The following is a 27659-nucleotide window of genomic DNA, read 5'->3' as shown; positions in this document are numbered from 1 at the left end:
TTGCTAGAAATCAGTCCTTATGATTGAGCAGCAGAAAGCATTTACCAACTGAGCCATCTCCCTAACATCAGGTCCTGCCCCTCCCACGCCAACCCCCAAGCCCTGCCTCTGTCTCCTAAATGCTGGGATTAAAGGCATCTGACAAAAGTAGACAACCAAAAGCATGCAGCGAAAGAGAAACCACAGTGGACTCCCTTTAAAGAGAGCATTAGGACAAAAGAACTAACTTCCAGGGCTGAACAGAATAGAAATATTACAAACAGCCCTGATGGGGCTGGAGAGATGGCTCAGTGGTTAAGAGCACTGACTGCTCTTCCAGGACCCAGGTTCTATTCCCAGTGCCCACATGGCAGCTCACAACTGTCTGCGGCTGTGGTGTCAGGGGGGACCCAACAGCTTCTCACCTCCAAAGGTTCTGCATGCACATACTATACAGACAGGCAAAATTAATAATTTTTAATAAAAAAAAAGGCCCTATAGGGCTGGAGAGATGGCTCCGCGGTTAAGAGCACCGACTGCTCTTCCAAAGGTCCTGAGTTCAATTCCTAGCAACCACATGGTGCCTCACAACCATCCATAATGAGATCTGGTGCCCTCTTCTGGCATGAAGGCATACATGCAGGCAGAACACTGCATATAAAATAAATAAATAAATCTTTAAAAAAAAAAAAAAAAAAAAAAAAAGGCCCTATAAAAGCAATACAGCAAAATGGCAGGAGAAAAATGTGCCAAGTATGTTTCAGAGGCATTCAGTTTTGAAGACAAGTTTGGAACATAGGTCCCTTACATCCTACATTGAAAAAGATAATATTTTTCATACTCAGAAGTGGTTTTCAAAGAATAAGGACTCACAGGTAAAAGGACCAGAAGCCAAAGCCTTTGGGGTCTCTGGGAGTTCCCAACTTGGGGACTGGAAATGGAAGGCAGCTATGTTTTCCTTTCTTTCCCGTCCACAAGTTGGAAAGGGGTTCAGGCTGTGTGTTCATCTCTTGGGGTTGCCTTGCACTCTTGTTAGAGGCTCAGGCTGTGTGTATGTGTTGGCCTTACACTCTTGTCAAGGCAGATCCTCGACAAGTGTCAGGTGCAGGCTCATCCCTTCCTCAGTGGCATCTGTAGGGAGGATGCTGGGGTCCCATGCCTGGGAGCCAGCAATCTGAAAGTCTTCTTCTAGAAGGCAGGCTTAGGTTAAGAAGGACAGTGGCCTATATAGGGCAACCTTGGAGGACTCAGCTAGAGGGAACCTGATGCCACTTGTAGAGGGAAGGGCCAGGCAGTGATGAGGATCAGGCTGTCTCCGGTCCAAAGCAGGAGTTCTCAGTGTCCCATTTCAGGCTAGCATCAGCATGAAGACGAAGCCTTGGGAACCACTCTGAATTATGCCAAGAACTCATTTTCCAGACCAACAGAGCCCATCTGTGAGGTTAGGAGTTAGAGGCCTCAAGAGAGACTCCATTGAGTCTAATCGCCCAGGCCAGGCAAGTCTGAAATGGGAAGAAAACTTAGAAAGGAAGTCTCCAGAGTGATGGGGTCAGAGCAGGCTCCAATGACCCAAAGTCCTACAGTCCTACAATGTTTTAAACCTACCCTAGCCTAGAGGTGGTGGCATACATCTTTAATACCAGCACTTGGGAGGCAGAAGTAGTTGAAAGATCTCTGAGTTTGAGGCTAGCCTGGTCTACAGAGCAAGTTCCAGGCAGCCTGGACTATACAGAGAAACTGTGCTCGGAAAAAACAGCAGCAGCAACAAAAACCTACCCATGGTGGGAAATAGCATACAGCTTCTTTTATTTTCTCTCTTTTTCCCTCTTGCTTATAAAAGTAACTGATGCAGTGAGCAACACATGCCGCAGCAGTTGCCAAGGTTATGGGGAAGTGCTGGGTGCCTTGGGGAGCACAGTGGTCTCCTTGGGACTTGAAGAAGACACCCCAGACCATCCGCTGTCTTCTGGGCCATCTGTGTTTGGAAGAAAGGCAGATAGGTCAGGCTGGTAACAAAGAACAAAGGAAGGCTGGGAGAGGCTGGCCCTGCGCTCACACTGTTCTACTGTAAGCTGAGAGCCACCCTCACTTTGGCTTAGGGGTCAGCACAGGGCCAGATATCTTTGTTAACTAACTTAGAGATGTACTCACCACACCAGAGACACTGTTCATAAAGAGCCACCAAGTTCAGGGTTACAAACCTGAACTTCTAAAGTCATTTCTAGGAAACATCTGAGCAGGAAGTGGCTGAATCGCCACCACCTGGCCCTGGGTGGGCCAGAGACAGGGAGGTGTGCATGTGGGAACGGGAGGCAGGAAGTTGTCCACTGACCAAGAGCGCCTGCCCAGCACAGCCCTGAAGGGGTACCGTCCTTCCTTTGTGTTTCATCTGGAGAAGTGAGTTTTGTCCCAGTTCTCAAAGAAGCCATGGTGTTGCAGAGCCTGAACTTACACAAGAAGCAAGCTAAAGTCTCCCATGGTTGGAAAGGACACACGTAATGTGTCTATACCCAACTCTTGTGGGAAGAACAGATCCCAGCTAGACTCTGCTCCTTTCCCTCTGTGTAGGTGGCCTCAGTGTAGTGACAGACTCTCTGAGATCAGCCTCCCAAGGGTCTTGGAGACTCAGCCTCTACCTGTGTGCTGGTGAGAACCAGGTTGTGGAGACAGGGAGGCACCCCGAGCAGGACTGACTAGTGCGAGCACTCACAGAGAGTCAGCATATCAAGGTCTTTGACTTCTCAGTACTGCTCCAGCTGTGGGTGGGAGGTTGAGGATCCTTATGGTCCCCAAAGAACTCCAGGCTTGTAGTTATGGACACTCCATCTTGGTTTTCCTGAGATTTTAGCCCCTATGGGTGGGGGTGGGCAGTGGGACTATGAATCTTTGTGACCTTAAGATATCCCATTAAGTTTCTACTTGTGAGGCAGGGTCCCCTGCCCAGCCTAGCTAACTGATGGTAACACAGGAGCGCCCTTTCCTTCCTCATGCCAGTGAGTACATGGCTGATCCCAAGGGGCCACCTGTGCAAAGGCAGAAAGCAGGGGCCCGGACTCAGCTTTCCTCATCCCCACCATCTCAAGGCCTGCCAGACACTCTTCTGCTGGGAGAGATCAGCAGCTCATTTACCTCTTCCCTGCCACTGGGTGTGTTTGAGTGGCAGTAGCTCCTGCTCCAAGCCTAGTGGGGAGGGGAAACTGCTTCAGACACACACTCACCCTCCCAGGTAAAAGTCACACAAAGGCACAAGAGAGACAATGAAAGAGATGCTCACATAGACACACACACAGAACACACACAGTAATGGGCACACACACACACACACACACACACACACACACACACACACACACACACACACACACACACACAGAGTAAGACATCCCGGTCAGGGAACTTCCAGCTCCACCTAAGAAGGTGTCTTGTCACCCTCCCTGGGCCTCCAGGTGCTGTTGGCCTAGGGCTTTCCTTCCAGCTCTAGTGACTTTGGGAACTATGTGTACTGGCAAGTGGGTCAGACCCTGGACCAAGTCTCAAGTCTTTGACTTGTACATCCTGTGGCCATTCTTCCCCCACCTCAGCACAAACTCCAATGTCCTGACACTGAGCACTTCAAGTCGGCCACTTGCTGTCCTCCTCCACTCTCTTGAGTGCTCCAAGGACATCTGCCAGCTCTGTTCTGCTAGTCCCCAGCCAATTCCTCTGCTACCTGCCACCTCACTACTCCCAGGGAGGCCTGAGGTAACCACAGGTCCCAAGAATCTGACATGAGGCCAGCCTGAGCTGGGTGTGAGAAAGGGACAGTTGTCACCATCCAGCACTCACCCAGTCCCACTGGAGGAAGGGACACAGCCAAGGTGGAGCAGTGAGTAAGGGGTGAGTAAACTAAAGCTGCTCATCATCTCCCACCATCTCACCACCGTAAACCAAGACAAGAGAGCAGTGAACTTCCCCAGGGAGCTCTGTACCCTCATCAGCCTGCAACTTCTAAGGCTACTGTTTTGCTGCCTCCTGACAGTCCCTCAGAGCCCTGTTCTATCCTCTGTGGCGGCTTCACTGTGGGTGGAGCTGGAGCAGAAGAGGCAGGGAGGGAAGTCCCCACAGCTCCTGTTGGCCTGGAGTCCCAGTGCCCAGTGAGCACAGAGCTGCAAGTCTACAAACACAGGTAAACTGGCTGACTGAAGAAATGATGGCACTCTTTGTACTGGCTACGAAACGCTTGTGGAACAGGTGGCAGGTGGACCAAGAAGCCCAGGCCTTTGGAAACATCTGTATGTAGCCAAGCCCTTAGGAGTCGCCAGCAGCCTCCAGCATGGAAGTGCATGGCAGCAGGCCCACCTCAACCAGACACTCCTGTGATGAAGCAAGGCATGCAGGCCATGCAGAGGGAACTCTTCGTGGACGCAAAGGGACAAGGCTACTCTGCAAGACTAGGAGGGGCTAGAATAAGGACCCAGGCTCCTCAAGGAACGCCCAGCAGCACCTGTAACCCCTAGGGACCCAGGCTCCTCAAGGAATGCCAGCAGCACCTGTAACCCGAGCCCTCCACCTCCCACCTGTGCTCAGAAGTAGAGGAGCAGGGATCATGAAGGCAAAGGGAAGGAAGAGCGGGGACTCTTAGAACTGGAGCCAGGTGCCTGTGGCAGCTCTGAAAGGGGCCAGGTATCTTTGAGGGGGCAGCGCCAGCTACAGGAGCCTCACCCGGGTCCAGCTTGCTACGCTTCTGCTCAGGCTCCTGGGGGGCTGCTTCAATGGCCCGTTGAGCCTCGGGATGAGTCTTGAGGAGAGCCTTGGCCAGGGTGGCAGGGCCTGGTGCCCCCAGGGACATGATGCAGTGTACTCCTTTGCGCTTGGCCCCAGCCACTTTGGCGCTGTCTTTGGACGCTGTCAGCAGGACCAGTTTGGAGCATTTTCTGGGCTTCCTGGGGGCTGCTGGGACCACATCCATGCCAGGCTGGGGAGTTGGCTCCTGGCCGCCCTTCACGCTCTCACCCTCTTGCTCACTGGGCTTGGGCTGGGGCATCCTAGAACCAGCAGCCTGGCCTTCAGGCCACACTCGCCCTGGCAGATAGGTCTCTCCTTTTCCTCCACCTCCCTGGCCAGGAACCTGGGAGTCCAGGGGCTCTGTCCTGAGGGAGGAGGCAAAGCAGTCAGTGGAGGAGGATGGGGGTGCTACCAAATGGATTTGGAATGTAGCTTGGGGTGATGGTGGGAATGAGTAATTTCACCCTTCACTAACTGACTATCTTGTATGCCGTGAACTCATTCCATGCCCCCAGTGGCAATATATTTAACATCTAAAAAAGAGATGAGATGTACTTACTCACAAGGGAATTTTCCCCATTAGTCCATTACTCAGAAGAAAAGGGTCTCCTGTACAATGTAAATGTCAGGAAAGAAAACACACATGAGCTAAGCTGAGGTGCAGCTCAGTGGTAGTGCTCAAGCTTAGCATGCAAAAGGTCCTGAGTTCAATCCCCAGAACCTCAAAAAAGGTTTAATAGCAAGTAAATAAGATTAATACAAATCGCCGGACAGTGGTGGCCCATGCCGTTATTCCCAGCACTCGGGAGGCAGAGGCAGGCGGATCTCCATGAGTGAGGCTAGCCTGGTCTACAAAGCAAGATCCAGGACAGCCAGAGCTGTTACACAGAGACAAACAAACAAACAAACAAACAAAAAGACTAATACAAATTGATAGAATAAAAATTAGCATATTAAAATTTAGGACCAGGCATGATAGTATATGCCTTCAATCCCAGCATTCAGGAAACAGAGGCAGGCAGATCTCTGAGTTTGAGGCCAGTCTGATCTATATAGGGAGTTCCAGGACAACCAGGACTATATAATGAAACCCTGTCAAAAAAAAAACAAAAACAAAAACAAAAAAACAAACTCTAGTTTTAGTCTGGGGATATAGTTCAGGGACACAGCACACTTGCCTGGCATTTGAGTGGGTCAATCCACAGCACGGGAAGAAAAGATCTTGTTTCAGACAGAACACAAATTGACAAAGTGAAGTGACCCAGAGGCTCAGTGAGCAAAGTCTTGCTGTGCAAGCATGAGTCCTGAGTGTGGATACCAGCACTCACCTAGAAAGCCCAGTGTGGCAGCCTCTGTAACTCTGGCACTGCAGGGAGGGGAGCAGAGTCAGGTAGACCCCAGGGGAGAGTGTGCCTGCCAGTCTAGCCAAAACAGTGAGCTCTAGGTTCAGTGAGAGACCTTGTCTCAAAAAAGTTGCCAGGTGGTAGTGTCAGATCTCTGAGTTCGACGCCAGCCTGGTCTACAGGGCAAGTTCCAGGACAGGCTCCAAAGCTACACAGAGAAACCTTGTCTCGAAAAACCAAAAAAAAAAAGCAAGTGGAGGTACTCAGTACCAACCTCTGACCTGCACATGTGTAGGAGAGCACACCTGCAAACACATATACACACTGCATGTCACATGTATACACACACTACGCCACACATGCCACACACACAACAGCAAGACCCAGAAACCTCTTGGATAAAATGGTGTGAGGAAGAGGTCAGGCACCCTGCCCCACTGGCTTTCTTGTCCAAGTTCAACACAAAGCAACCCGAGTCAGGGATGAGATCTGATGTCAATCTTGACCTTCGTTACTGGAACCCAATGATGTCCCTCCCAAGTATAGCCATCATCCCACTCTGCCCCCAGGGATGTAACCTTGGGCACTTAGCGGAGTGGCCCAGTATCACACAGCCAGTAAGAGTTAGGACTAAAATCCAGTCCTACCGGCCAAGAGCCAATTCCAGTAAGAAAGGCCAGCTATGGGGAAAAGTGCTCCAGAGTGGAGTCCACCCTTAAATGGGCAGGATTATAATCCTAAGAACAGGGCTGGAGAGATGGCTCAGAGGTTAAGGGCACTGGCTGTTCTTCCAGAGGTTCTGAGTTTAGTTCTCAGCAACCACATGGTACCTCACAACCATCTAGAGTGAGATCTGATGCCCTCTTCTGGCTGGCAGGCATATATGCAAGCAGAACACTGTATAGATAATAAATAAATCTTTAAAAAAATAATCCTAAGAATAAAATATCCACAAGACAAACCCACAATGATATAAATAACTGAATGTATATTAGAGAGGGCCCAAGTCTTCCTCATGAATTCCAGGGCTGGGGACATAGTTGGGAGAGTGCCTGCCCAGCATGCACAAAGCCATGGGTTCCAGTCCCAACACTACATAAGCTTTTTATGTAGCACATGCCTATAATCTCAGCACTTAGGAAGTAGAGGCAGAAGGATCAGGAGTTCAAAGTCACCTTTGGCCATGTACAGGGTTCAAGGCCAGGCCGGGCTAAACAGGATCCTGTCTCAAGCTAGCAGAATTCTAAAGAGTACGCTCCTCCCCTAAGGTGGACCTTAAGTCCTCCCCCTTGTCACTTAGTGACTCACTCCCAAGGGAACAGGAATGCTAAGAATAGTAACAGAGCTCATATACCACCTCCACCAGGTGATCAAAGTCAACATCATCTGTGTTGAGTCACACAGCTGTGAGGCTGTGCTGTGCTGAGGCCCTTTTTCTCGGTGGGATCTTAGGAACTCTCAGCCCCACATCATGGGTTAGTCTATAAAATGCATGGCTAATGCTCTTCAAATCTGCCACGACGGCACAACGGTGCCTGTGGTCTGGGATGAATTTGAGGTGATGATGAGAATGTGTGATTTCACCTTTCATGGTCCCACCTTTCACAATCTTAAAGATTTATTTCTATTCTTTTTATTTATATGTATGTGTGTCTGTGTGAGTGAATGCCACATGTAGAGTGGTACCCTCTGAGGCTAGAAGAGGGTGTCAGCTCCCTTGGAGCTAAAGTTACAGGTGGTTGTGAGCCGCCCCCACACCAACCCAACTTAGGGCTTTGGAAAGAGCAGCAAGCGCTCTTAACAGCGGAGCCATCTCTCCAGACCCATCCTCTCAAACTGTAAAGTCCATCTCTCCAGACCCATCCTCTCAAACTGTAAAGTCCATCTCTCCAGACCCATCCTCTCAAACTGTAAAGTCCATCTCTCCAGACCCATCCTCTCAAACTGTAAAATCCATGAACTCCCTTTTCTGTTTTTGCAGTAGGCACATATTTCACATTTTAAAAGATAGGATACATTTATTCAAAAGGTAATTTTTATTAGTCTACTACTCAGAGAAAACCAGTCTCAGACCAGACCTCTCACATATGAGGTTGAGGTGGAAGGATCAGGAGTTCAAGACCAGCCTGGGCTACATGAGACCCAGTCTCAAACAAATGAATGAGGGAATAAATAAATAAATAAATAAATAAATAAATAAATAAGTGAAGCCAGGTGTGGTGGCTCACACCTAAAATCCCAGCACTAAGAATAATGAAGCAGGAAAACTGTCACACGGTCCAACTTGGGGGACGGGGGGAGCACTTCCTGCACAAACCTGAGGGTCTGAGTCCAATCCCCAGCACCATGAAAGCCAGGCCTGACCACCCAGGCCTGAAACCCAGCACTGGGAAGTGGAGACATTCAGATCCCTGGAGCTTGCTGGCTGTCCAATCTGCCTAGCCAAAATGGTGAGCTTCCGGTTCAAGAGAGAAGTGAGACGCTTTGTCTCCAGGGGAATACGGTGGGCAGGTGGGGGCGGAGGGTGGAGAGACATTCAACATCCCCTTGCCTCTGTGTGTGCACAGAAGCATTGCACACCATCACACACATAACACACACACACACACACACACACACACACACACACACACACACACACACACACAATTATCCCCACCCACCCCCAAAAAAAAGTGAAGCAAGAGTTGGTGTAGCCAGGTTGAGAGCTCGCCCACACTCAATCCCCAGCATTGTAAAGGGAAGCAGCTCTCACGACCTTGGTCATGACTAAGGAGACCCAGGAGAGCAAAAATGGCCCAAGACCCAAGAGCATACAATGAGCAGGAGTCATTCGCACACCATCAGGTCTGTGAGATGCCGAATCGTGAGTCCTGAGATGTCTAGGTCCAGTCCCCAGCAGTAGGAAGGCTAACACAGGGACCTGGGGGTTCAAATCACACCTACTTATGGAGAACCTGTCTCCAAAACAAGCATTATCAAGATGGCTTAGCAGGCAAGAGTGCTTTCCACCAAGCCTCAAGACCTGAGTTCCACCCCAGGATCCACACGTACCATGGACCCAGCTCCCACAAGTTGTCCTCTGACCGCCACAGGCATACACACACTCCTGCCCCCCCCCCCCAATCAAACAGAAGAAACAGCACCGGATAGATTGCTCAGTGGTCGGGTGCTTCCTGCTCTTCCAGAGGACAGAATCTGGTTCCCAGCACCCACATAAAGTGGTTCACAACCACCTGTACAGCTCAGAGGACCTGATGCCCTCTTCTGGCCTCCATAGGCACTGCAACACGTGGCACACAGACACATAAACACAATTTGAAAATAAACAAAAAAGAAAGGAAAGGGGGCTGGAGAGATGGCTCAGTGGTTAAGAGCACTGACTGCTACTCCAAAGGTCCTGAGTTCAATTCCCAGCAACCACATTGTGGCTCACAACCACCTGCAATTAGATCTGGTGCCCTCTTCTGGCCTGCAAAGACACATGCAGGCAGAACACTGTATACATAATAAATAAAATAAATCTTAAAAAAAAAAAAAAAAAGGAAGGAAGGAAAGAAAAAAGAAAGAAAAATGTGGAAGTGGAACCAAAGAGCAGGAAAGATGAGCACGAGGCAGGGCTCACGGGTTGGGATGGGATGTGTCCCCCTAAGCCTCAGGAGGAATACAACCCCGTTGACTCTAACAACACCCACATCAGACTTCTGGCCTCTAAAATGTACAACATTGAAGTTGTGTTATTTTTAAGTCACTAAATTGGTGGCGATTTGTTATAGTGGCCATAAAACAATTAAGGTCCAAACTCTTACTGACGAGGCTCTGGAGGCTTGGAACTTCACTTGTTATCTTTGGGTGCTCAACAGAACTACCTTCATCACGATGAGAGCGAGCCATGAATGTCCTAACGGAAGGACAGATCCTCTCACCCTCCCTCTCTGGGCCGGTCTGATCTGTGTGACTGAACTTGCCAGCATCAAGTGAAGGGTAAGGTCGTTGAACTCAGGATACCAACAGCTGTTCCCACAGCCACTGTCCTGCACAGCCATGGAGGACTTGTGATTGGACTGCTTAGGGAACGATTTGACACTGGGATGTGCCGGACATATTCTCACAGGGAGACAGAAGAAAAAGTCGGTGACCCTCCCAAAAGGCCAAGAATTGAATAAGATGCAGAACAGAGCACAGCTTCCCCAATGTGGGGTCTCAAATAAGGGCACCTCCCTTCCGCTGATCACCTTGACTCAGAATGGTACCTTCCACCACCCTTGCCCAACATGTCTCATCTTGAGTCTAAAATGCCCAGGCTCCCTGCTCCCCTCCCATCAGTGACCCCTCCCCTCCCCAGTCTCTGAAGCATCCCCCAGCTCCCAGCCCTCAAACTCTCCCACTGGGACAAGAACCCCCAGGACAGATGCGACAAAACTGCAGATGTTAAGGATGGGCGTGTACCAGGCAGAATGGACACCGACTGGGGTAGGTGCGCATTGGGTGGGGGCGTTCCAGATTGGAGGTGTCCAGGTTCGGTTGAGGGGTAGGGTGGGTTAGTGAAGGGAAGCATGGAGAAAGGAAGCGCCTTGCGGATGGCGGGCAAGGAGCGGGGCAGAGCCAGGGACCCTTCCCTAGCACCAGTCCCGGATCCCTGGACAGCCAGGCCGGGACCCTCCCGCCCGCTGGGGCCCGTCCTCACCGACGGCAGCAGGCCCTGCCCTCTCGGACGACGGAGCCGTGGCGGGTCCCTCAGCCTCAGTGCTTTTGGGCCCCCGCCTTGGCTCCCGCCGTCACCTCAAGCTGGGGTCACGGGGCGAGCGTGCGCAGTAGGGCCATGAGGGCGATCCATTCCTTTGAGAAATTCCGCCTATCCGGATATTACCTTCGCAACGGCGAGGGGACCGCTCGATCAATCGGCGTGAGAGGCGGGCTCATTACCCAGAAGAGGGCGGAGCCAGAAGGGATGGAGCAGCCTGGGTTTGGGATCCCGGGCATGGTTTACTGACGTCTTTCCACTCGCTTCACGCAGTATTTGATCTGGCTCCCTGTAGAGGAAGCCGGGACATTTATTTAAAGTTTTTTTTTTTTTAATGTCCCATTGAGGGGAGGGAAATGTTTTCCTCTTCATTGAAGCATTCCTAACTGCGCAACATCCTTTGTCATTAGCTCAGCTCTCACCGATTGGTCCAGTCCTCGCCCATTGGTTCATCCATTATCATAAGTTTAGCCCTCGGCCATTGTTGTTAGTCACCGCCTGCTGGTATAGCCCTGGCTCATTGACGGTAGCACTTTGTCCCTGAAACCTTGCACAGTGGAGGTGGAGACTGGGATGGCTCTGGACACTGCGTTTTTCTGTATTTTGTGTGCTTGCGCATACTGACATCCTGGGGTTGTCTGGCCCACACCCACGTGCGGAAAGGTTCACCTCCTTTACTCCCTCATGTCCCTGGTTCTGGGATCCTTGGGTCCCACCCTCCTTTCTGGTTCCTTTATCTCCTTGGCCCCATCTTTTCTCCTGAGTCAACGTCATTTCCTGGGCCTTCTCCAGTAACTCAAGGGCCTTCGTGAATCACACCGTCTGCAATCGATCACAGTCTTGGTTGTTTCTAAATTTATTATGTTATAAATATCTTCGTATATCACTGGTGTAAAGCCCTTGTCTCAAAAGATCAAAACAAGAAATCCGTCGAATTGGCTCAGTTAGATAGCTGGACTCAGCCAGAAGGCTGTCTATAAAGCACTTGCTACCAAGCCTGGCCTACCCAAGTTTAATCTCTAGGACCCACATAAAGGTGGAAAGAGAGAAATGAATGCACAAACTTGTGCTCTGATCTCCACACACAAGCTTATGACTACACATAGAAATAATTAATTAGGGCTGGAGAGATGGTTCATTGGTTAAGAGCCCTGGCTGCTCTTCCAGCCCCCACATGGCAGCTCATAATGGTCTGTAACTCCAGTTCCAGGGGATCTGATGCCCTCTTCTGGCCTCCGTGAGCACCAGGCAGGTGGTGCACAAACATACATGTAGGCAAAACACCCAAACACATAAAAATATTAAATATTGTGGAAGCTATTTTCAAAGCATAGAACCAATAAAGATCTTGTATTTTAAAAAATTAGCACACACACAAGCACACATGGTAGCACATGACTGTAATCCCAGAGACAGGAGGACTAAGAGTTCAAAGCCACCTTTGACTACACAGGAAGCTGTTTTAGGAGAAAATAATATATATGTACATTTTATTTATTTTTTTTTTTTTTGGTTTTTCGAGACAGGGTTTCTCTGTGTAGCTTTGCGCCTTTCCTGGAACTCACTTGGTAGCCCAGGCTGGCCTCGAACTCACAGAGATCCGCCTGGCTCTGCCTCCCGAGTGCTGGGATTAAAGGCGTGCGCCACCACCGCCCGGCTACATTTTATTTTTTTAATAGCATCTCACTATGTAGCTCTTGAACTTATCACAGTCCTCCTGCCTCAGCATACCAAGTTTTACTGGTGGTCAGGGTCTGGACCAGGTGTTTCCATGTTCTTAGTCCTTTTTTGGGGTATTGAAATGAAGACACAGATTTGTAAAGTAGCAAGGAAACTTTACTTACAGCAAAGAACAGGCTAGATACGTGTGGAGTGTGACCGCAGGCCGTGCGTGGAGCACTCTTCCAGGGGTTCAGCAGTTACCAGGGCTTGGAGTTTGACTGGCAGCCTTTGCTCACTGTGCATGTCCTTTCCCATAATGCAACTGGTTTTAATCTTATGCATGCCCATTTATGTATAGGCATAAGATAGTAAACAGAGGATTTTCCCAAAAGTTCACTTAGAAGGTAGAGTTTGCCTTGTTGTATATTGTAGTGATTTGAATGAGAGTATCCTCCATAGGCTCAACTTGGTCCCCAGTTGCTGGCACTGTTTGGGGAGAGTTAGGAAGAATGGCCATTTTGGAGAAAGCATGTCACATGAGGCAAGCTTTGAGAGTTTAAAGACGTCCCACATGTGCAGTTGCTGTCCCTACTCAGTGTTGATGGTTGAGATGTGAGCTCTCCGATTTCTGTTCCTGCTGCTGTGCCTGCTGCCTTGAATCCCTGCTGTGGTGAACTCTCATTCTTCTGGAAACTTAAACCCAAACAAACTTTCTTCTACAAGTTGTGTTGATCATGGTGTTTTATCACAGCAATAGAAAAGTAACCAATACAAACATGCACCTAAATTTAGATCAGGCTGGATCAGCGCTCCTGATGCTGATTGAGTAGAAACTGTACAAGCGCCAGGCAGTGGTACCACACACCTTTAATCCCAGCCCTTGTGAGGAAGAGACAGGCAGATCTTTGTGATTTTGAGGTGAGCCTGGTCTACATAGTTCCAGGACAGCCAGGGCTGTTATACAGAAAAACCCAGCACTTGGGAAGCAGAGGCAGATGGACCACTGTGAGAGAGTTCCAGGACAGCCTGAACTACCCAGAGAGGCCTTGTCTTAAAAACAAAACAAAACAAAAACAAATAAGGCAGGGCTGGAGAGATGGCTCAGAGGCTAAGAACATTGACTGCTCTTCCAGAGGTCCTGAGTTCAATTCCCAACAACCACATGGTGGCTCACAGCCATCTATAATTGGATCTGATGCCCTCTTCTGGCATGCAGGCAAAAATGCACACAGAACACTGTATACATAACAAATAAATAAATCTTTAAAAATAAAAAACAAACAAAACATTGTACAATTTGATAGTTATTAAATAAGGAGAAACATTTTATTGTTTAGAGAGGGCTGTACACTCATAGTACAGGTGGGTAAAGGTCTCAGGCTGCCATGTGCATTATTAGAAGCAGGTATATAACCCAAACCAAGTGGAATCCCAGATTGCTAAGCTAATATTCATCATCCCTGCATACTTCACAACTGTGAGATTTCAGGCATGCACCACATAGCCAAATTAGAATCCATCTCCCTCGGCCCTTTTATACTATGAATTATTATTATTATTATTATTATTATTATTATTATTTTGTTACAGAGTCTCTCCATTATGTAGCTCTTGCTGTCCTAGAACTTGATATGTAGATCAGGCCTCGAACTCACAGAGTTCTGCCTGTTTCTGCCTCCCAAGCACTGGGATTAAAGGCTTATGCCACCACTCCTGACAAGCTCTTTTTTTTTTTTTTGACAAACTCTTAATTATTGAGAAACTCAAAGAGATTCTGGTTATATGAGTTTAAAATTTGTCATATAGAGTTTTAAATGGAAAAGGTAAAAACTTACTTATTAAAAATAGCAGGACTGGGTGTGATGGTACTGACCTGGTCTATATAGTGAGTTCCAGGCCAGAGGGGCTACAAAGTGAGAGTCTGTCTCAAAAAAACAAAAATAAAATTATTAATAAATAAAGATTAAAAATAGAAGGAGAGTCCAGGTGGTGGTACCACACACCTTTAATCCTAGCACTTGGGAGGCAGAGGCAGGTGGATCTCTGTGAATTCGAGGCCAGCCTGGTCTACAGAACAAGTTCCAGGACAGCTAGGAGCTAGGACTGTTACACAGAGAAACCCTGTCTTGAAAAAGATATATATATATATATATATATATATATATATATATATATATATATATATATATATATCGATAGATAGATAGATAGATATAGATATAGATGTGTGTGTGTGTGTGTGTGTGTGTGTGTGTGTGTGTGTGTGTGTGTATCAGGAATAGCTGGGAATGGTGACATATGCCTGCAACCCCAATACTCTGGGGGTCAGGCTGGCCTTGGACTATGAGGGAGGAAGTTAGAGAATTGAGAATAGCCTAGGTTGCACAGTGAGACCTTTTCTCTAAAAACCAAAACGGGGGGGGGGGGGGGGGGGGGTAATCCCAACACTTGGGAGGAGGCAAGGGGATCAAAAACTTCAAAGCCAGCCTCAGCTGCATAGTGAGTCTATGGCCAGCCCGAGCTATGTGGAGGAGCTCTGTTTCAAACACACACACACACACACACACACACACACCCCAAACAGAAATAATTCTAGTATTCCAAAAGTAGAGGAGCAGAGGCAGGGGTTAGTAAAATAGCTTAGCAGTGCTTACAAACTCTGGACTTTAGGAAGATGCCCTCAGGCCTCTCAGACCATGGCTGGAACTCCTCCCAGGCTCCCCAATCCTGCCTGGGCTCACCCAGAGTGGTCTGGGTGGCCATCAAAGCTCTGCAGGAGCTTCCCCAGGAGCTGCTCACAGCCATCTTGTGGCTCCCTCCGGATTCTGACAGAGGAGGCAGCTGAAGAAGGCTGCAGCGGACCGGGGAGGGGGACGACACTGTTTCTACGGGGCTGCCAGCTGCCAGTGAGCTGATTAGAAGTCAACTGCTGTGTTGTTCCTGTCAAGCCCTTGTGGCCTGTGGAATGGTCACTGCCTCCCTTGGCATCCTGCTTCTTCAGCTTTTGTTTCTTCTTCTCTCTCCCATCTTGGAACACAACGGTGCTCTGGGAGGGTTCAAAGCCCTTTAGTTTCCACACTGAGCACCCCAGGCTTGTCCCCTCACCCCTTTCATCCCTGGGTCCTCGGTCACTCTGCAATCACTTCTTGTCCCCAGATGGTTTCCTCTGCTGCCCAGACTCTCACTTTAATGCTCTAACAGAGCCCTGGGCACACATGGGTCCTGAGAACCAATGGTAATTCAGGCCTTGGGTGGGAGACAGCATGGGAGGGGGCTGGGTAACCCTGGGGTGGATGTAAAGAAACAGTCTCATCTTCTATCTACTCTCTGCCACTCCCTCCGAGGGTCCCTGCCTTTGGCCCTAAATGTCATGCACACTGAAGCTGTCCCTACCCTCATCTATCTAGAGGCCCCTGCTGGCTCTTCTCCAAGGAAAGCATGATTGTGACATGTTTCATCTGGGCCTTCCCTTGGTGGAGAACCTTCTCCAGATTCAACCTGCCCAGTCTAACCCCCATGTTCTCCTGAGAATGTGCTATCCCACGGGAGTCCACCCTGGAGGTCCATTCTCCCTGGCTGCCCTCTCCTGATAAGGCACCATCAGTAGAACCCACCCTGGGAATGATTCCTTCTGGCTGTACCCTTTTGGGCATCCTGCTCTCACCTTGACAAGAGGCAAGCTCTGCTCAGTTACAGTGGTTACTGTCATCAGTAGCTGAAAATAAAACTCCTATTACCCTTTCCCAGAACGGTTTATTAAAGCAAACTGCTTTCTCCAAAGACATGTGACACGGGTCAGTTCTGAGCTTGCCTCTCAAGTGTACTAGTTTTTGTTTTTCCCTAGCTCTGAAATAAAAGTTCAACCAACTGCTCCTGACTTCTGGGTAGCAAAGGAACTCCCCAAGGAACCTTCTTGAGACTGAGCACAGAATTAGACGCAGGTGAAAGATGAAGGCACAGGCCTAGAGCACTGGGTTAGGCCAAGACCAGACAGAGCAAAGTTCAAGAACCCCATGACATCAGCCTCACCGCAAAGGATTTAAGAGGCCCCAGTGTTGATTGCGTACATGGGCCTGGACATGCAGAGCTCCACAGCTCTACCTAATCCTCATGATAACCACTAGAGCTACTCTTTTTGTCAGGGGAGTCATGGCCTCGGAGCTCAGAGCTGGAAGCCACAAAGGCTGGGGAGCTCCCTGAAAGAATCGGGGGTTGGGCTGGGGAGGGCAGCCTCAAGGTGCACACTGGAGAGAGTCTGGGGGACTGCAGGGGCTGGCCAGGGAGGGGGAGCTCACCCTGTCCTTTGCAGTGTAAAGGTACAAAGCGGGTAAGGACTCCAGGAGGCCCAAAGATCTGGCGGACTGGATCACAGGGACCCTAGAGAAGATGGAGACAGGCTGTGAATCAGAAGACCACAAACAGAGGCCACTACAGTGACTGTCATCCAGGGCCCAGGAGCAGTATCCAGGTGCTGTTCTTCCCAGAGCTCACATGGAAGAGTCCACCTCAGGATGCCGGGGTTCAACCCCACTTGCTTCTGTGTCCATGGCACACCGTGCAGGACCATATTGCTCTCGGCGATTTCCTTCTCTGGATATGCCTGCCTTGGGCTCCAGCTGCCCAGAGTAACACATGCAGCTGGCTGAGTCAGGACTCCGAGGGCAAGAGGGTGGGATGTGTGTGCCAGGCAAACATTCTACTACTGAGCTGCACCCGTTTCTTTAATGTTGTCTCCCTGAGCCGCCCATACTGTCCCTGAGCCGCCCATACTGTCCCCGAGCTTGTGGTCTCTCTGCCTCCACCTCCCAAGTTGCTAGGGTTATGCACCCCTTATTGACACATATGCAGGAGGGTTCTGGGGCCTTTAGTTCTCACTGGAGACAGAACAAGGAAGAGTTCCCTGTGGGCAGCTAAGGGTGATGCTTCCTCAACCCTGACAGTCAGAGGAGTGTTGAGACCTCTGGACAGAAATGTACCACAAATGCCCCACATGCTGTTGGTGACCAGGAGAAGAGGATCCTAACCTTGCCCAGGAGCTAGGCCATAGAAAGTTTCCACAGCCTTGAAGTAGGGCTCAGAGGAGGTGGGAGTCTGGCTGCTATGGAGCTCAAGTCAAAGCCACGGGGTCAACCAAGCCTGCTTGGACTGAGTACCATGGCACTATCCCTCCCTGGGCCTCTGTTGACAAAGACGCCCGTCTGACACAGGAGTTCCTCAAGAACAAGAAGAGGCTACACCTAACTAATATATTATATCCCTTTAGCTTTTTGTTTTCTTGAGACAGGGTCTCATCTGTCCTAAGCCAGCCTTGAACTCCTGCTAAGGCTGACTTTGTGCTCCTGCTCCTTCTGCTTCTGTCCTCGCAAGTGGGTAATTACAGCTGTTCACCACTGTCTTAATCACTGTTCCATTGCTGTGAAGAGACACCATAACCAAGACAACTCTTACAAAAGAAAGCATTTCAGTGGGAACTTGCTGATTGCTTCTGAGGTTTAGTCCATTAGCATCACGGTGGGGAGGGAGTGTGGCGGCCGGCGTGGTGTGGCGGCCGGCGTGGTGCTGGAGCAGTCAAGACCAGAGCTACATCCTGATCTACAGGCTGAGAGAGAGACAGAGACAGGGCTGAGAAACTGGGCCTGGCCTGGGCTTTTGAAACCTCAGAGCCCACCCTAGTGACACACTTCCTCTAACAAGACCACACCTCCTACTCCTTCTAATCCTTTCAAAGAGTTCCACCCCCTAGTAACCCACCATTCAAATATATGAGCCTATGGGGACCATTCTCATTCAAACCACCACAAATATCATAGTGTGTGTGTGTGTGTGTGTGTGTGTGTGTGTGTGTGTGTGTGTGAAATGAACAAAAGATTTGTGTGTGGTAGGCGAGCACTCTATCAGCCATCTTTTTTTTTTTTTTAATTTTCCTTTGTTTTGGGGTTTTTAGAGATAGGTGTCATGGGCCCAGGCTGGCCTGGAAATCTTGCAGCAAAGGCTGATCTTGAACTCCTGATGGATCTCGCTCTGTAGACCAGGCTGGACTCGACTAACAGAGATTCGCCTGGCTCTGCCTCCCGAGTGCTGGGATTAAAGGCATGAGCTACCACCACCCGGCTGTTTCTTTTCTTTTTCTTTCTTTTTTCTTTTTTTTTTTTGCTGATTCTTTTCCTCCTCCCTTCAAACTCTTGGGAGTATACACTTGCAACACCACCTATTGGCCTGCAACGCTCTAGGTAATCCAGGATGGCCTCGAACTTTCCATCCTCCTGCTTCAGCTTCCTGAGTACTGTGATTAAAACTACATTTGGCAGCCAGGTGGTGGTGGCGCACGCCTTTAATCCCAGCACTCGGGAGGCAGAGCCAGGCGGATCTCTGTGAGTTCCAGGCCAGCCTGGGACTACCAAGTGAGTTCCAGGAAAGGCGCAAAGCTACACAGAGAAACCCTGTCTCGAAAAACAAAAACAAAAAACAAAACAAAAAAAAAAACAAACTACATTTGGCTTTAGTGTTTTTAAGAAGTATTCAAGGGCCAGTCACGGTGTCAAACCCTAGTACTCAGGCAGAAGCAGGCAGGTCTCTGACTCTGACACCAGCCTAGTCTGCTGTCAAGATTCAAACTCAGGACAAACATCTGAGGTGCCTATTTAACATATCAAAGAGGATCTGGCTGAGTTTTCCCAGCATCCCTCAGTTACAGAGTACACATACCTCTTAGACAGCTGGCATACCCCCACTCTCTACCCTGAACTCTACAGCCCAGGGCCTGGGCTGCCCTCCTCCAGAGGCTCTTCCCTATATAATCCAGACATTTTGGTTACCCACCCTTTGTTTGTATCTTTGGGCCTCCTGGCTGCTGCACCTGGTTCCCCTCTCTCCCTTCTCTCTTCCCCTCCCCCCTCCCACATAGCCCAGCTCAGTCTGGTCATGTGCACTCTGGACTCTCCCAGATGTCCCTGCCTCTACCTACACTCTCCCTTTTATCTACAATAAACTTTCTGCTCCACTATCCCTAGGAGCAGTCATGTCCTTTCTTTACCTTTTTATTTATTTTCTTCATCCATCTGCATAGAGTTGTAGGCCAGTAAGGGCAACAGAGTAAGTCAGGGTTTCCAATTAAAAAAAAGTATTTAACCAGGCGGTGGTGGGACACACCTTTAATTCCAGCACTCAGGAGGCAGAGGCAGGCAGATCTCTGAGTTCAAGGCCAGCCTGGTCTACAGTGAGTTCTAGGACAGCCCTATATGGAAAAACATGACAAAAAAGTATTTAAGGGCCAGCAAGATGGTTTAGTGGGTAAGAGCATTTATTGATAAATGTGACAAGCCAAGTTTGATGATCCCCTGGACCCAGATGGTGGAAGACGTGACTCTGACTTTCAGAAAGCTGTCCTCTGTCCTGAACACACACAGGTCATGGTATTCAGGAACATACACATGCAACACACACACACACACACACACACACACACACACACACACACACACACACACAGTATTTGTAAAAGAACACATGCTATGGTCGGCAGCCCTAACTTATTTATGTTTAAAAGAATGCTAAAGCCGGGCGGTGGTGGCGCACGCCTTTAATCCCAGCACTCGGGAGGCAGAGCCAGGCAGATCTCTGTGAGTTCGAGGCCAGCCTGGACTACCGAGTGAGTTCCAGGAAAGGCGCAAAGCTACACAGAGAGACCCTGTCTCGAAAAACCAAAAAAAAAAAAAAAAAAAGAATGCTAACCCTGATTTATTTATGCTTTTAAAAATGCTAACTTGGCCGGGCGGTGGTGGCGCACGCCTTTAATCCCAGCACTCGGGAGGCAGAGCCAGGCGGATCTCTGTGAGTTCCAGGCCAGCCTGGTCTCCAAAGCGAATTCCAGGAAAGGCGCAAAGCTACACAGAGAAACCCTGTCTCGAAAAAAACCAAAAAAAAAAAAAAAAAAAATGCTAACTTGTATAAAGGGAATAATAAGTAATTCTAAGAAAATTAAGTCAGTGAGTTAAAAACTCTTAAACTTTTATCTGAATCAAATGGCCCAAGACTGTAATCCCAGTGACTCAGGAGGTTGAGGCAAGAAAATAATAAGTTTATAGCCAAAGAGGAGAAGTTTAGTGATATTCTGTGTCAAATAAAAAGTTAAAAAAGGCCTGGGCAGTGAGCTGCAAGATAGCCAGAGCTTTTACACAGAATCCCTGTCTTGAAAAACAAAACAAACCGAAAAAAGCTGGACATGGTGATGTGAAAGAAATAAGGACCTCACCACTCCTAGGTACGGTTGAGGAGGTTTTTCTTTTAGATATGAGGGAGAGTACAGTCAGAGGCATCTGGAAGGGTCCAGACTGAACCAGGCCATGAGATGGGGGCAGGGGCAGAGCAGAAGAGGAAGAGAGTGAGGAACAAGGGAGGGGACCTGGAGAGGGAGAAGAATCAAATGGCCAAGAGACTAAGGACCAAGAGGCCAAGAGAGCACTTGGCCAAATGCCTGGGCTATACAGGAATGGGAAGCTGGGAAAGGGAAGGGAAGCTCAGGGGCTGGAGACAGTTAGGGTAGAGAGCAGGGGTGAGAAGCTGAGAGGAGCTAGGGTTCTGTAACAGGTACATGCTATGCTGAGAGAGCCAGGTAGCCAGTTTTATGAATTACTGCTTGGAGACCCCCCCACCCCCCCCACCCCCCATCCCTTACCCCCCCCACCCCCCCCCCCCACCCCCCCAGGTACATGCTGGGCAGATGCACATCATGCGGGCATGGTGGTGGCAGCAGGGGGCGGGGCAGCAATTCACACCCCAGACGCTGCAGTCACGTGCAGAGTTTATTATAATAGAGAGATGAAGAGAAAGATAGAAGAGAGAGAAAGATAGGGGAGAGAGAGGGGGGGAGAGAGAGAGAGAGAGAGAAGAGAGAAGAGAGAGAGAGAGAGAGAGAGAGAGAGAGAGAGAGAGAGAGAGAGAGATGAGAGAGAGAGAGAGAGAGAGAGAGAGATGAGAGAGAGCGAGAGAGAGAGAGAGCGCACCCCTCCTGGGAGGAAAGCGGAAGACAGAGAGAGGAAGGGGAGGAGTTTTTCCTTAGAATGAGGCTTTTATGTCAGGACGCAGGGCGGCAGCAAGGGGTGGGATTTCAAGGGGCGATCAGCATATTAACTAACAGCCAGCATCTGCTTTGATCGCTAGTAGGCACCTCATTTAGTTATTTGTCCTGAGTTTCTTTGGGATCTAGCAGGTGTATGCCTGTAATCCCAGCATTTAGTAGGTTGAGAGAGGATGATCATGGTCCCCTTCAACGACATAGCAAGTTAGAGACCAGTCTGGGCTACATGAAATTCTGTGTCAAAAAAATATAAAGGGCTGAGAATACAGGATAGTGGTCAAGCATTAACACTTACCTTTGTCTTAGTGAGGCCTTGTCTAAAAACAAAATCCAAAAAGAAAAAAGAAGTAATATTAGCAATAGGTTTGTATGGACAGGGTTTTACAACCCCTCTCCAGTGTTTTTATTTCAGTTTCCTCCTTTGCAGTATGGCAAACAGTGTTCCTCTAGTATGGTGGCTCGTGCCTGTAATTCTAGCACTTGGGGAGGCCAAGGCAGGAGGAGTGAGAGGCCAGTCTGGACTTCTACTGAGCACCAGGGCAGTCTCAAGAAACAAAACAAGCAGCTGTAAGACTCCGGAACCTGCAGCTTGACGCTCCGCCTCGCTCGCGGCTCACAGGCAGCTGGAGTCGCTGTGCCTTTGTTCCGTGCGCCCAGGTCGGCTGTTTCGGAGCCTTGGACCACCTGCTCCGGTAGATGCCCTTGGTCCTTGAGTCCTCCTTGGGGCGTCAGGGAGGCGGCTTTGGGGCTTGGGCTTCCGCAGAGCGCTGGAGGAGGAGCAGCAGCAGTGGCACACGGTTCTCAGCTGGAATCCATCAGGCCTGGAAGATTGGGGGGGGGGCGGGGGGTGTTGGGGGGAGACTTGGACATCCTGGGAAGGTCAGGCGAGAGAAGGATACTTCCTGGAGATAGGCCCTAGGGGGCAAGATCTTCCGTAATCAAATCCAGGTGTGGAAAGTACCTCTGAGAAGGGTAAGGTTGTCATTGTGCCAGCCAGCTACCTGGGACAGGAATAGGGCATTTCCACATCCCAATTCAAGGTCACCCGTGAGAGTCTACCGAGGAAGAGCAGGCTTGCACACAACAAGGTGTGGTACCTGGAGTGGGCTTATTACTTCCGGGTGGGCAGAAAAAGATGACGGAGTTACTCCTCAAGGAAGCATCAGAGTGAATGGAGTCTCCACTCTGTGTCCTTCACTTGCCCTGCTGAGAGGTCCCCCAAAGGCAGTCATACTGGATTCTAAACCATAGAAGCCAGCAGCCTAGTGCTCTGAAAATCAGCCTGCTTCTAGAGGAGCCAAGCCCAGCCTGCCCAGACAGCGCTGCAGTAAATAGGTTACATTCCTTGGAAGGGACAGGAATAAGGCCCGGTTACCAGTTCCTGCTTTTGTACAACACTGTTCTCTTAGCATGACAGCCATTGCCAGCTTCTTATTTATTTATTTATTTATTTATTTATTTATTTATTTATTTATTTATTTAGTGTTTTTTTCCGAAGCAGGGTTTGTTTCTCTGTGTAGCCCTGGCTGTCCTGGAACTCTCTGAACAGCAGGCTGGTCTCTAACTCACAGAGATCCACCTGCTTCTGCCTCTCAAATGCTGGGACTAAAGTGTGCACCACCATGCCTGCCTGGACCACTTTTTTTTTTTTTCCCCAGATACAATTTCTCTGTGTAGCTTGCTATCCTGGAACTCACTCTGTACACCAGGCTGCCCTCGAACCCACAGAGCTCTGCCTGCCTCTGCCACTTGAGTGCTGGAATTAAAGATGTGTGGTGTCATCACTCGGCTAAAGAACTACTTTTATCAGTTTGTATGGGCACATGAGTGCAGGTGGCCACACAGGCCGGATGAGTTGGATCCCCCAGGAGCTGGTATTACAGGAAGTTGTTACTGAGAATCGAACACCGGACCTCTGGAAGAGCAGTACACACTCTTAACTGCTGAGTCATCCCTGCAGCCCCTGTGTGTCTGGTTTTTGAGACAGGGTCTCACTACATAATATTGGCTGGCTTGGAACTCACCAGGCAGACCAGGCTGGCCTTGAATTCATAGAGATTCACCTGCCTCTGCCTCCCAAGAGCTAGGAGTAAAGGCGTGCGCCTCCACTGCCTGACACTATTGCCACCTAGATCACAGCAGCTATAACAGTTCCCCAGAGACCCTCAAGATTGTGCCTATGATACTCCCTCCCTGAAAGAGTGGGTGCAGAGGGTGATCAGCCCTTACCTGAGATCTCAGCCTCTCCCTCCAGCACCTTCCTGTCAGCTCTTTTGTTTGTTTGGTTTTTGCTTTTTCAAGACAGGGTTTCTCTGTGTAGCCCCTCCCTGGCTGTCCTGGAACTCGCTCTATAGCCCAGGCTGGCCTCAAACTCAGAGATCTGCCTGCCTCGGCCTCCCGAGTGCTGGGATTAAACATGTGCATCGCCACCCGCCCGGCATCTGTCAGCTCTTGATAATTCTGACTCAGCTGCATTGGTCTCCTTGCCTCAGAAGGTAGAATGTGTGGACTAGAAGGTTAATGAGGTGAAGCATTTCATCTGTGCAGCTGGGAAGTCGTCATCAATTCTGGGGGTGTGGGGGGGTATTTCTGTAATGAAGCTGTTTTGGGGTCACACCAGATTGGACTGTGGTAGAATTGTTACTTCAGCCTGTCATTGGTGCCTCCTTAGGGCAAGTAAACTTTGTTTTTGTCTCTCAGGAAAGTTCCCACAACAATGTCCTCCCAACACACTGTAGTGTGACTTGGGTCCATGAATAAGGAAAGGAGGGGAGGGCAGAGCCCATGCGGCCAGCAGTAGACAGGTATGGTTACCATGTCTTCCTTCCCTGCTTGTTTTTGTTCTTAGGTTCTACTGAGACATGGTATGTGTACGTACACACATGTTCAAGCATGTGTGGAAGCCTGCCTGAGGTCAGTCTTCCTCAGGTGCCATCCACTTATGTTTGATTGTTGTTTTTCTTTTGTGTGTGTTTTTTCCAGACAGGGTTTCTTGTGTTTTATCCCTGGCTGTCCTGGAACTCACTCTGTAGACTAGGCTGGCCTCAAACTCAGAGATCCCATTCTGTGCCTCCCGAGTGGTCCCATCTTATTTTTTTTTAATTTACATTTATTTATTTTGTATGTACAGACATGTGGAGGTCAGAAGACAATTTGTAGGAGTCAGTTCTTCTCTTCTATTACATGGGTCCCCGAAACTGAACTCAGGTCATAAATGTTTGTTAGCAGTTGCCATTACCCACTGAGCCATATTGCCCACTCTCCTTGTTTTTGAGACAGGTCTCTCACTGGGATCTGAAGCTTGCTGATCAGGCTAAGCTGGCTGGTCATTAAGGGCCAGGGATCCATCAGTCTCTACCTTCCCAACTGCTGAAATTACAGCGGGCACCCTAGTGTCTGGCCGTTTACTTCGCACGCGGTTTTGAGGCTTGAACTCAGTCCCCGTGTTAGCAGAGCAAGCAAGCATTTTACTGGATTTAAGGGCTGACCTAAATTCATGATGTCTTCTCAAGACCCTTAATTATATATGTTTATATATGTGTGTGTGTGTATATATATATATTTTTTTTTTCTTAATTATATCTGCAAAGCCTGTTATCTCAAACCAGACTGCATGTCTGGGTGGACATGACATTTTGAGCAAGACTGTTCAAACTACTTGCTGTATTGCATGACACAATTTTTCAAATGAAAATTGAGAAACCATTTTGGAGGCTGTAGGAACTGGAGAGGAAGCCATCACTTGGGGCCAGTGTGGGTATGGACCAGTGTGGGTATGGGCCAGTGTGGGTATGGGCCAGTGTGGGTATGGGCCAGTGTGGGTATGGGCCAGTGTGGGTATGGGCCAGTGTGGGTATGGGCCAGTGTGGGTATGGGCCAGTGTGGGTATGGGCCAGTGTGGGTAAGGGCCAGTGTGGGTATGGGCCGTGGTGGCTGAGCGCAACAGAGCCAGGCTGAGGGATGAGCTGCCTGCCTCCTCTGTGATGTTATGATCCATCCAAGTAGGACTGGAGAAGGTGAAGCATCACATTTAAAACAAATTTTACTTATTATTATTATTATTGTGTATTTGCACGGTGTGTGGGGTGTGTGTGCATGTGCTACAGTGCTTGTGTGGAGTCAGAGGACAATCTGTGTCAGCCGGCTCTCTCCATCCACCATGTGGGTCCTACAGATCAAACTCAGGTGGTCAGGCTTGGAAACAAAGGAAGCCATCCCACCAATCCCTCCTTTTTCTTTGTAGGAAGAGAAAAGAAAAATGGGAGAGAGGTCCTGGGATGCAGCTCAGCAGTAGAGCACATGCATGCACAAGGCCCTGGGTTCAGTCTCCAGCACATCTCCCACAAGTAAGGACAATGGTCTTGAATAGATTTTCTCCAAAGAACATAAGAAAATCTTCAACCACCACATGCAGCATGTTCCATTTCATTAGTTATTGGAACTGCCAATCAAAACTATTATGGTAGGGATTGAAGAGATGGCTCAGCAGTTTAGAATACTTCCTGTTCTCCCAGAGGGACCCAGGTTTCCCCCAACACCCACATTTGGTTCCTAGACGTTAAGATTCAATGCTTTCTTCAGGTCTCCAAGGGCACCAGACACACGCATGGTCCACAGACATATATGTAGGAAAAACACTCATAAAATAAATGTATCTTAAAATCAAAACATTATAGTAGATCGCAGGCCGGGGAGGTGGTCAGGAGGAGCACATTCAAGTGCCTGGTCTATACATGGCCCTGTGTTTGATGTTCACCCTCAGAAGAGGGAGAGAAAAGGGGGGGATTATATAATTCACACCTACTGGAACAGCTATTATGAAAAACACAAAAATTGCCAAGTGGTGGTGGTGCGCGCCTTTAATCCCAGCACTCAGGGGGCAGGGGCAGGCGGATCTCTGTGAGTTCAAGGCCAGCCTGGTCTAAAGAGCAAGTTCCAGAACAGGCTCCAAAGTTACACAGAGAAACCCTTATCTCAAAAAACCAATACTACTACTACTACTACTAATAATAATAATAATAAATAACAATTATCATGGCACCAAAAATTCTCCTCTTAAATATAAGAAATGAAAAATATAGCAAAATGTAATATCACACATTGTAATCCCAGAATTTGGTAGGCTGAGGTAGGAGGATTGCTGTGATTTTAAGGCAAGCCTGGACTAAATAGTAAGATACTGTCTAAAAATTACCCTCTCCCCCCCAAAAAAAACCCCCAAATTGATAAAGAAAAATATATCCTGACAAAAACTTGCATGCAGAGTGGGCATCATGGCGTACACGCCTTTAATCCCAGCACTGGGAAGCAGAGGCAGGCGGATCTGTGAGTTCCAGGCCAGCCTGGGCTACACAGTGAGAACTGAACCAAAAAGAAAACAAGAACTTGTATTTAAATGGTTATAGTGATATCACCACTACAGCCAGAAGGCAAAAGCAATACAAATACTCTTGAATGACGTTCCACTGTTCTGTGACCCCACTTTTATTCAGTCATTAAAAGTAAAATTCTGTTTAGAGATTTTTTTTTTGTTGTTGTTGTTGTTGTTTTTCAAGACAGGGTTTCTCTGTGTAGCTTTGCGCCTTTCCTGGAACTCACTTGGTAGTCCAGGCTGGCCTCGAACTCACAGAGATCCGCCTGGCTCTGCCTCCCGAGTGCTGGGATTAAAGGCGTGCGCCACCACCGCCCGGCTGGAATTACTTTTCAATGAATACATTTTCTATTTGGGATGTTGTTAAAAAGGTCTGGAGTCGGGCGGTGGTGGCGCACTCCTTTAATCCCAGCACTTGGGAGGCAGAGCCAGGTGGATCTCTGTGAGTTCAAGGCCAGCCTGGGCTACCAAGTGAGTTCCAGGACAGGCGCAAAGCTACAAAGAGAAACCCTGTCTCGAAAAACCAAAAAAAAAAAAAAAAAAAAAAGTCTGGAAATAGGTAGTGGTGATGGTTGTATAACATTGTGAATATACTTAATACTACTGAATTATAGAATTAAGATGAAGCCGGGCGGTGGTGGCGCACGCCTTTAATCCCAGCACTCGGGAGGCAGAGGCAGGCGGATCTCTGTGAGTTCGAGGCCAGCCTGGTCTACAGCG

The 27659-nt window shown here is 48.9% G+C and overlaps 1 protein-coding gene across 4 annotated transcripts; it reads right to left on the bottom strand.

The window, feature by feature from the left end:
• Positions 1 to 1756: 1756 nt before the first annotated feature.
• Flywch2 (FLYWCH family member 2) lies at positions 1757 to 22992 on the bottom strand. 4 transcript variants are annotated; one of them, XM_052759178.1, is made up of 4 exons: positions 12675 to 14604; positions 10957 to 11119; positions 4681 to 5108; positions 1757 to 1954 (listed from the first exon to the last, which is right to left on the bottom strand). In XM_052759178.1, exons 2-4 carry the CDS (start codon positions 11067 to 11069, stop codon positions 1863 to 1865), a joined length of 633 nt encoding a protein of 210 aa, XP_052615138.1. In that variant the 5' UTR covers positions 11070 to 11119; positions 12675 to 14604; the 3' UTR covers positions 1757 to 1862. The 4 variants fall into 4 exon arrangements, with proteins under 4 accessions (XP_052615138.1, XP_052615140.1, XP_052615141.1 ...); XM_052759180.1 differs by lacking the exons at positions 10957 to 11119; positions 12675 to 14604 and adding exons at positions 5303 to 5352; positions 10774 to 10923; XM_052759181.1 differs by lacking the exons at positions 10957 to 11119; positions 12675 to 14604 and adding an exon at positions 21864 to 22992.
• Between the last annotated feature and the right edge of the window lie 4667 nt (positions 22993 to 27659).

The sequence above is a fragment of the Peromyscus californicus genome, unplaced genomic scaffold (assembly GCF_007827085.1).
Source record: "Peromyscus californicus insignis strain IS unplaced genomic scaffold, ASM782708v3 Scaffold_3__1_contigs__length_106647218, whole genome shotgun sequence".
Lineage (NCBI taxonomy): Eukaryota > Metazoa > Chordata > Mammalia > Rodentia > Cricetidae > Peromyscus > Peromyscus californicus.
Note: the sequence above shows the minus strand (reverse complement) of the source record. Positions and strands in the feature narration are given on the sequence as shown.

Coding starts and splice junctions, on each gene's coding strand:
- Flywch2 (XM_052759178.1), bottom strand. CDS start 11,069: ATGCCCGGGATCCCAAACCCAGGCTGCTCCATCCCTTCTGGCTCCGCC. Junction 5,109..10,956: donor GTCCCCTCGCCGTTGCGAAG/GTAATATCCGGA, acceptor CTCCTCCCTCAG/GACAGAGCCCCTGGACTCCC. Junction 1,955..4,680: donor GCGTAGCAAGCTGGACCCGG/GTGAGGCTCCTG, acceptor TTCCAAACACAG/ATGGCCCAGAAGACAGCGGA.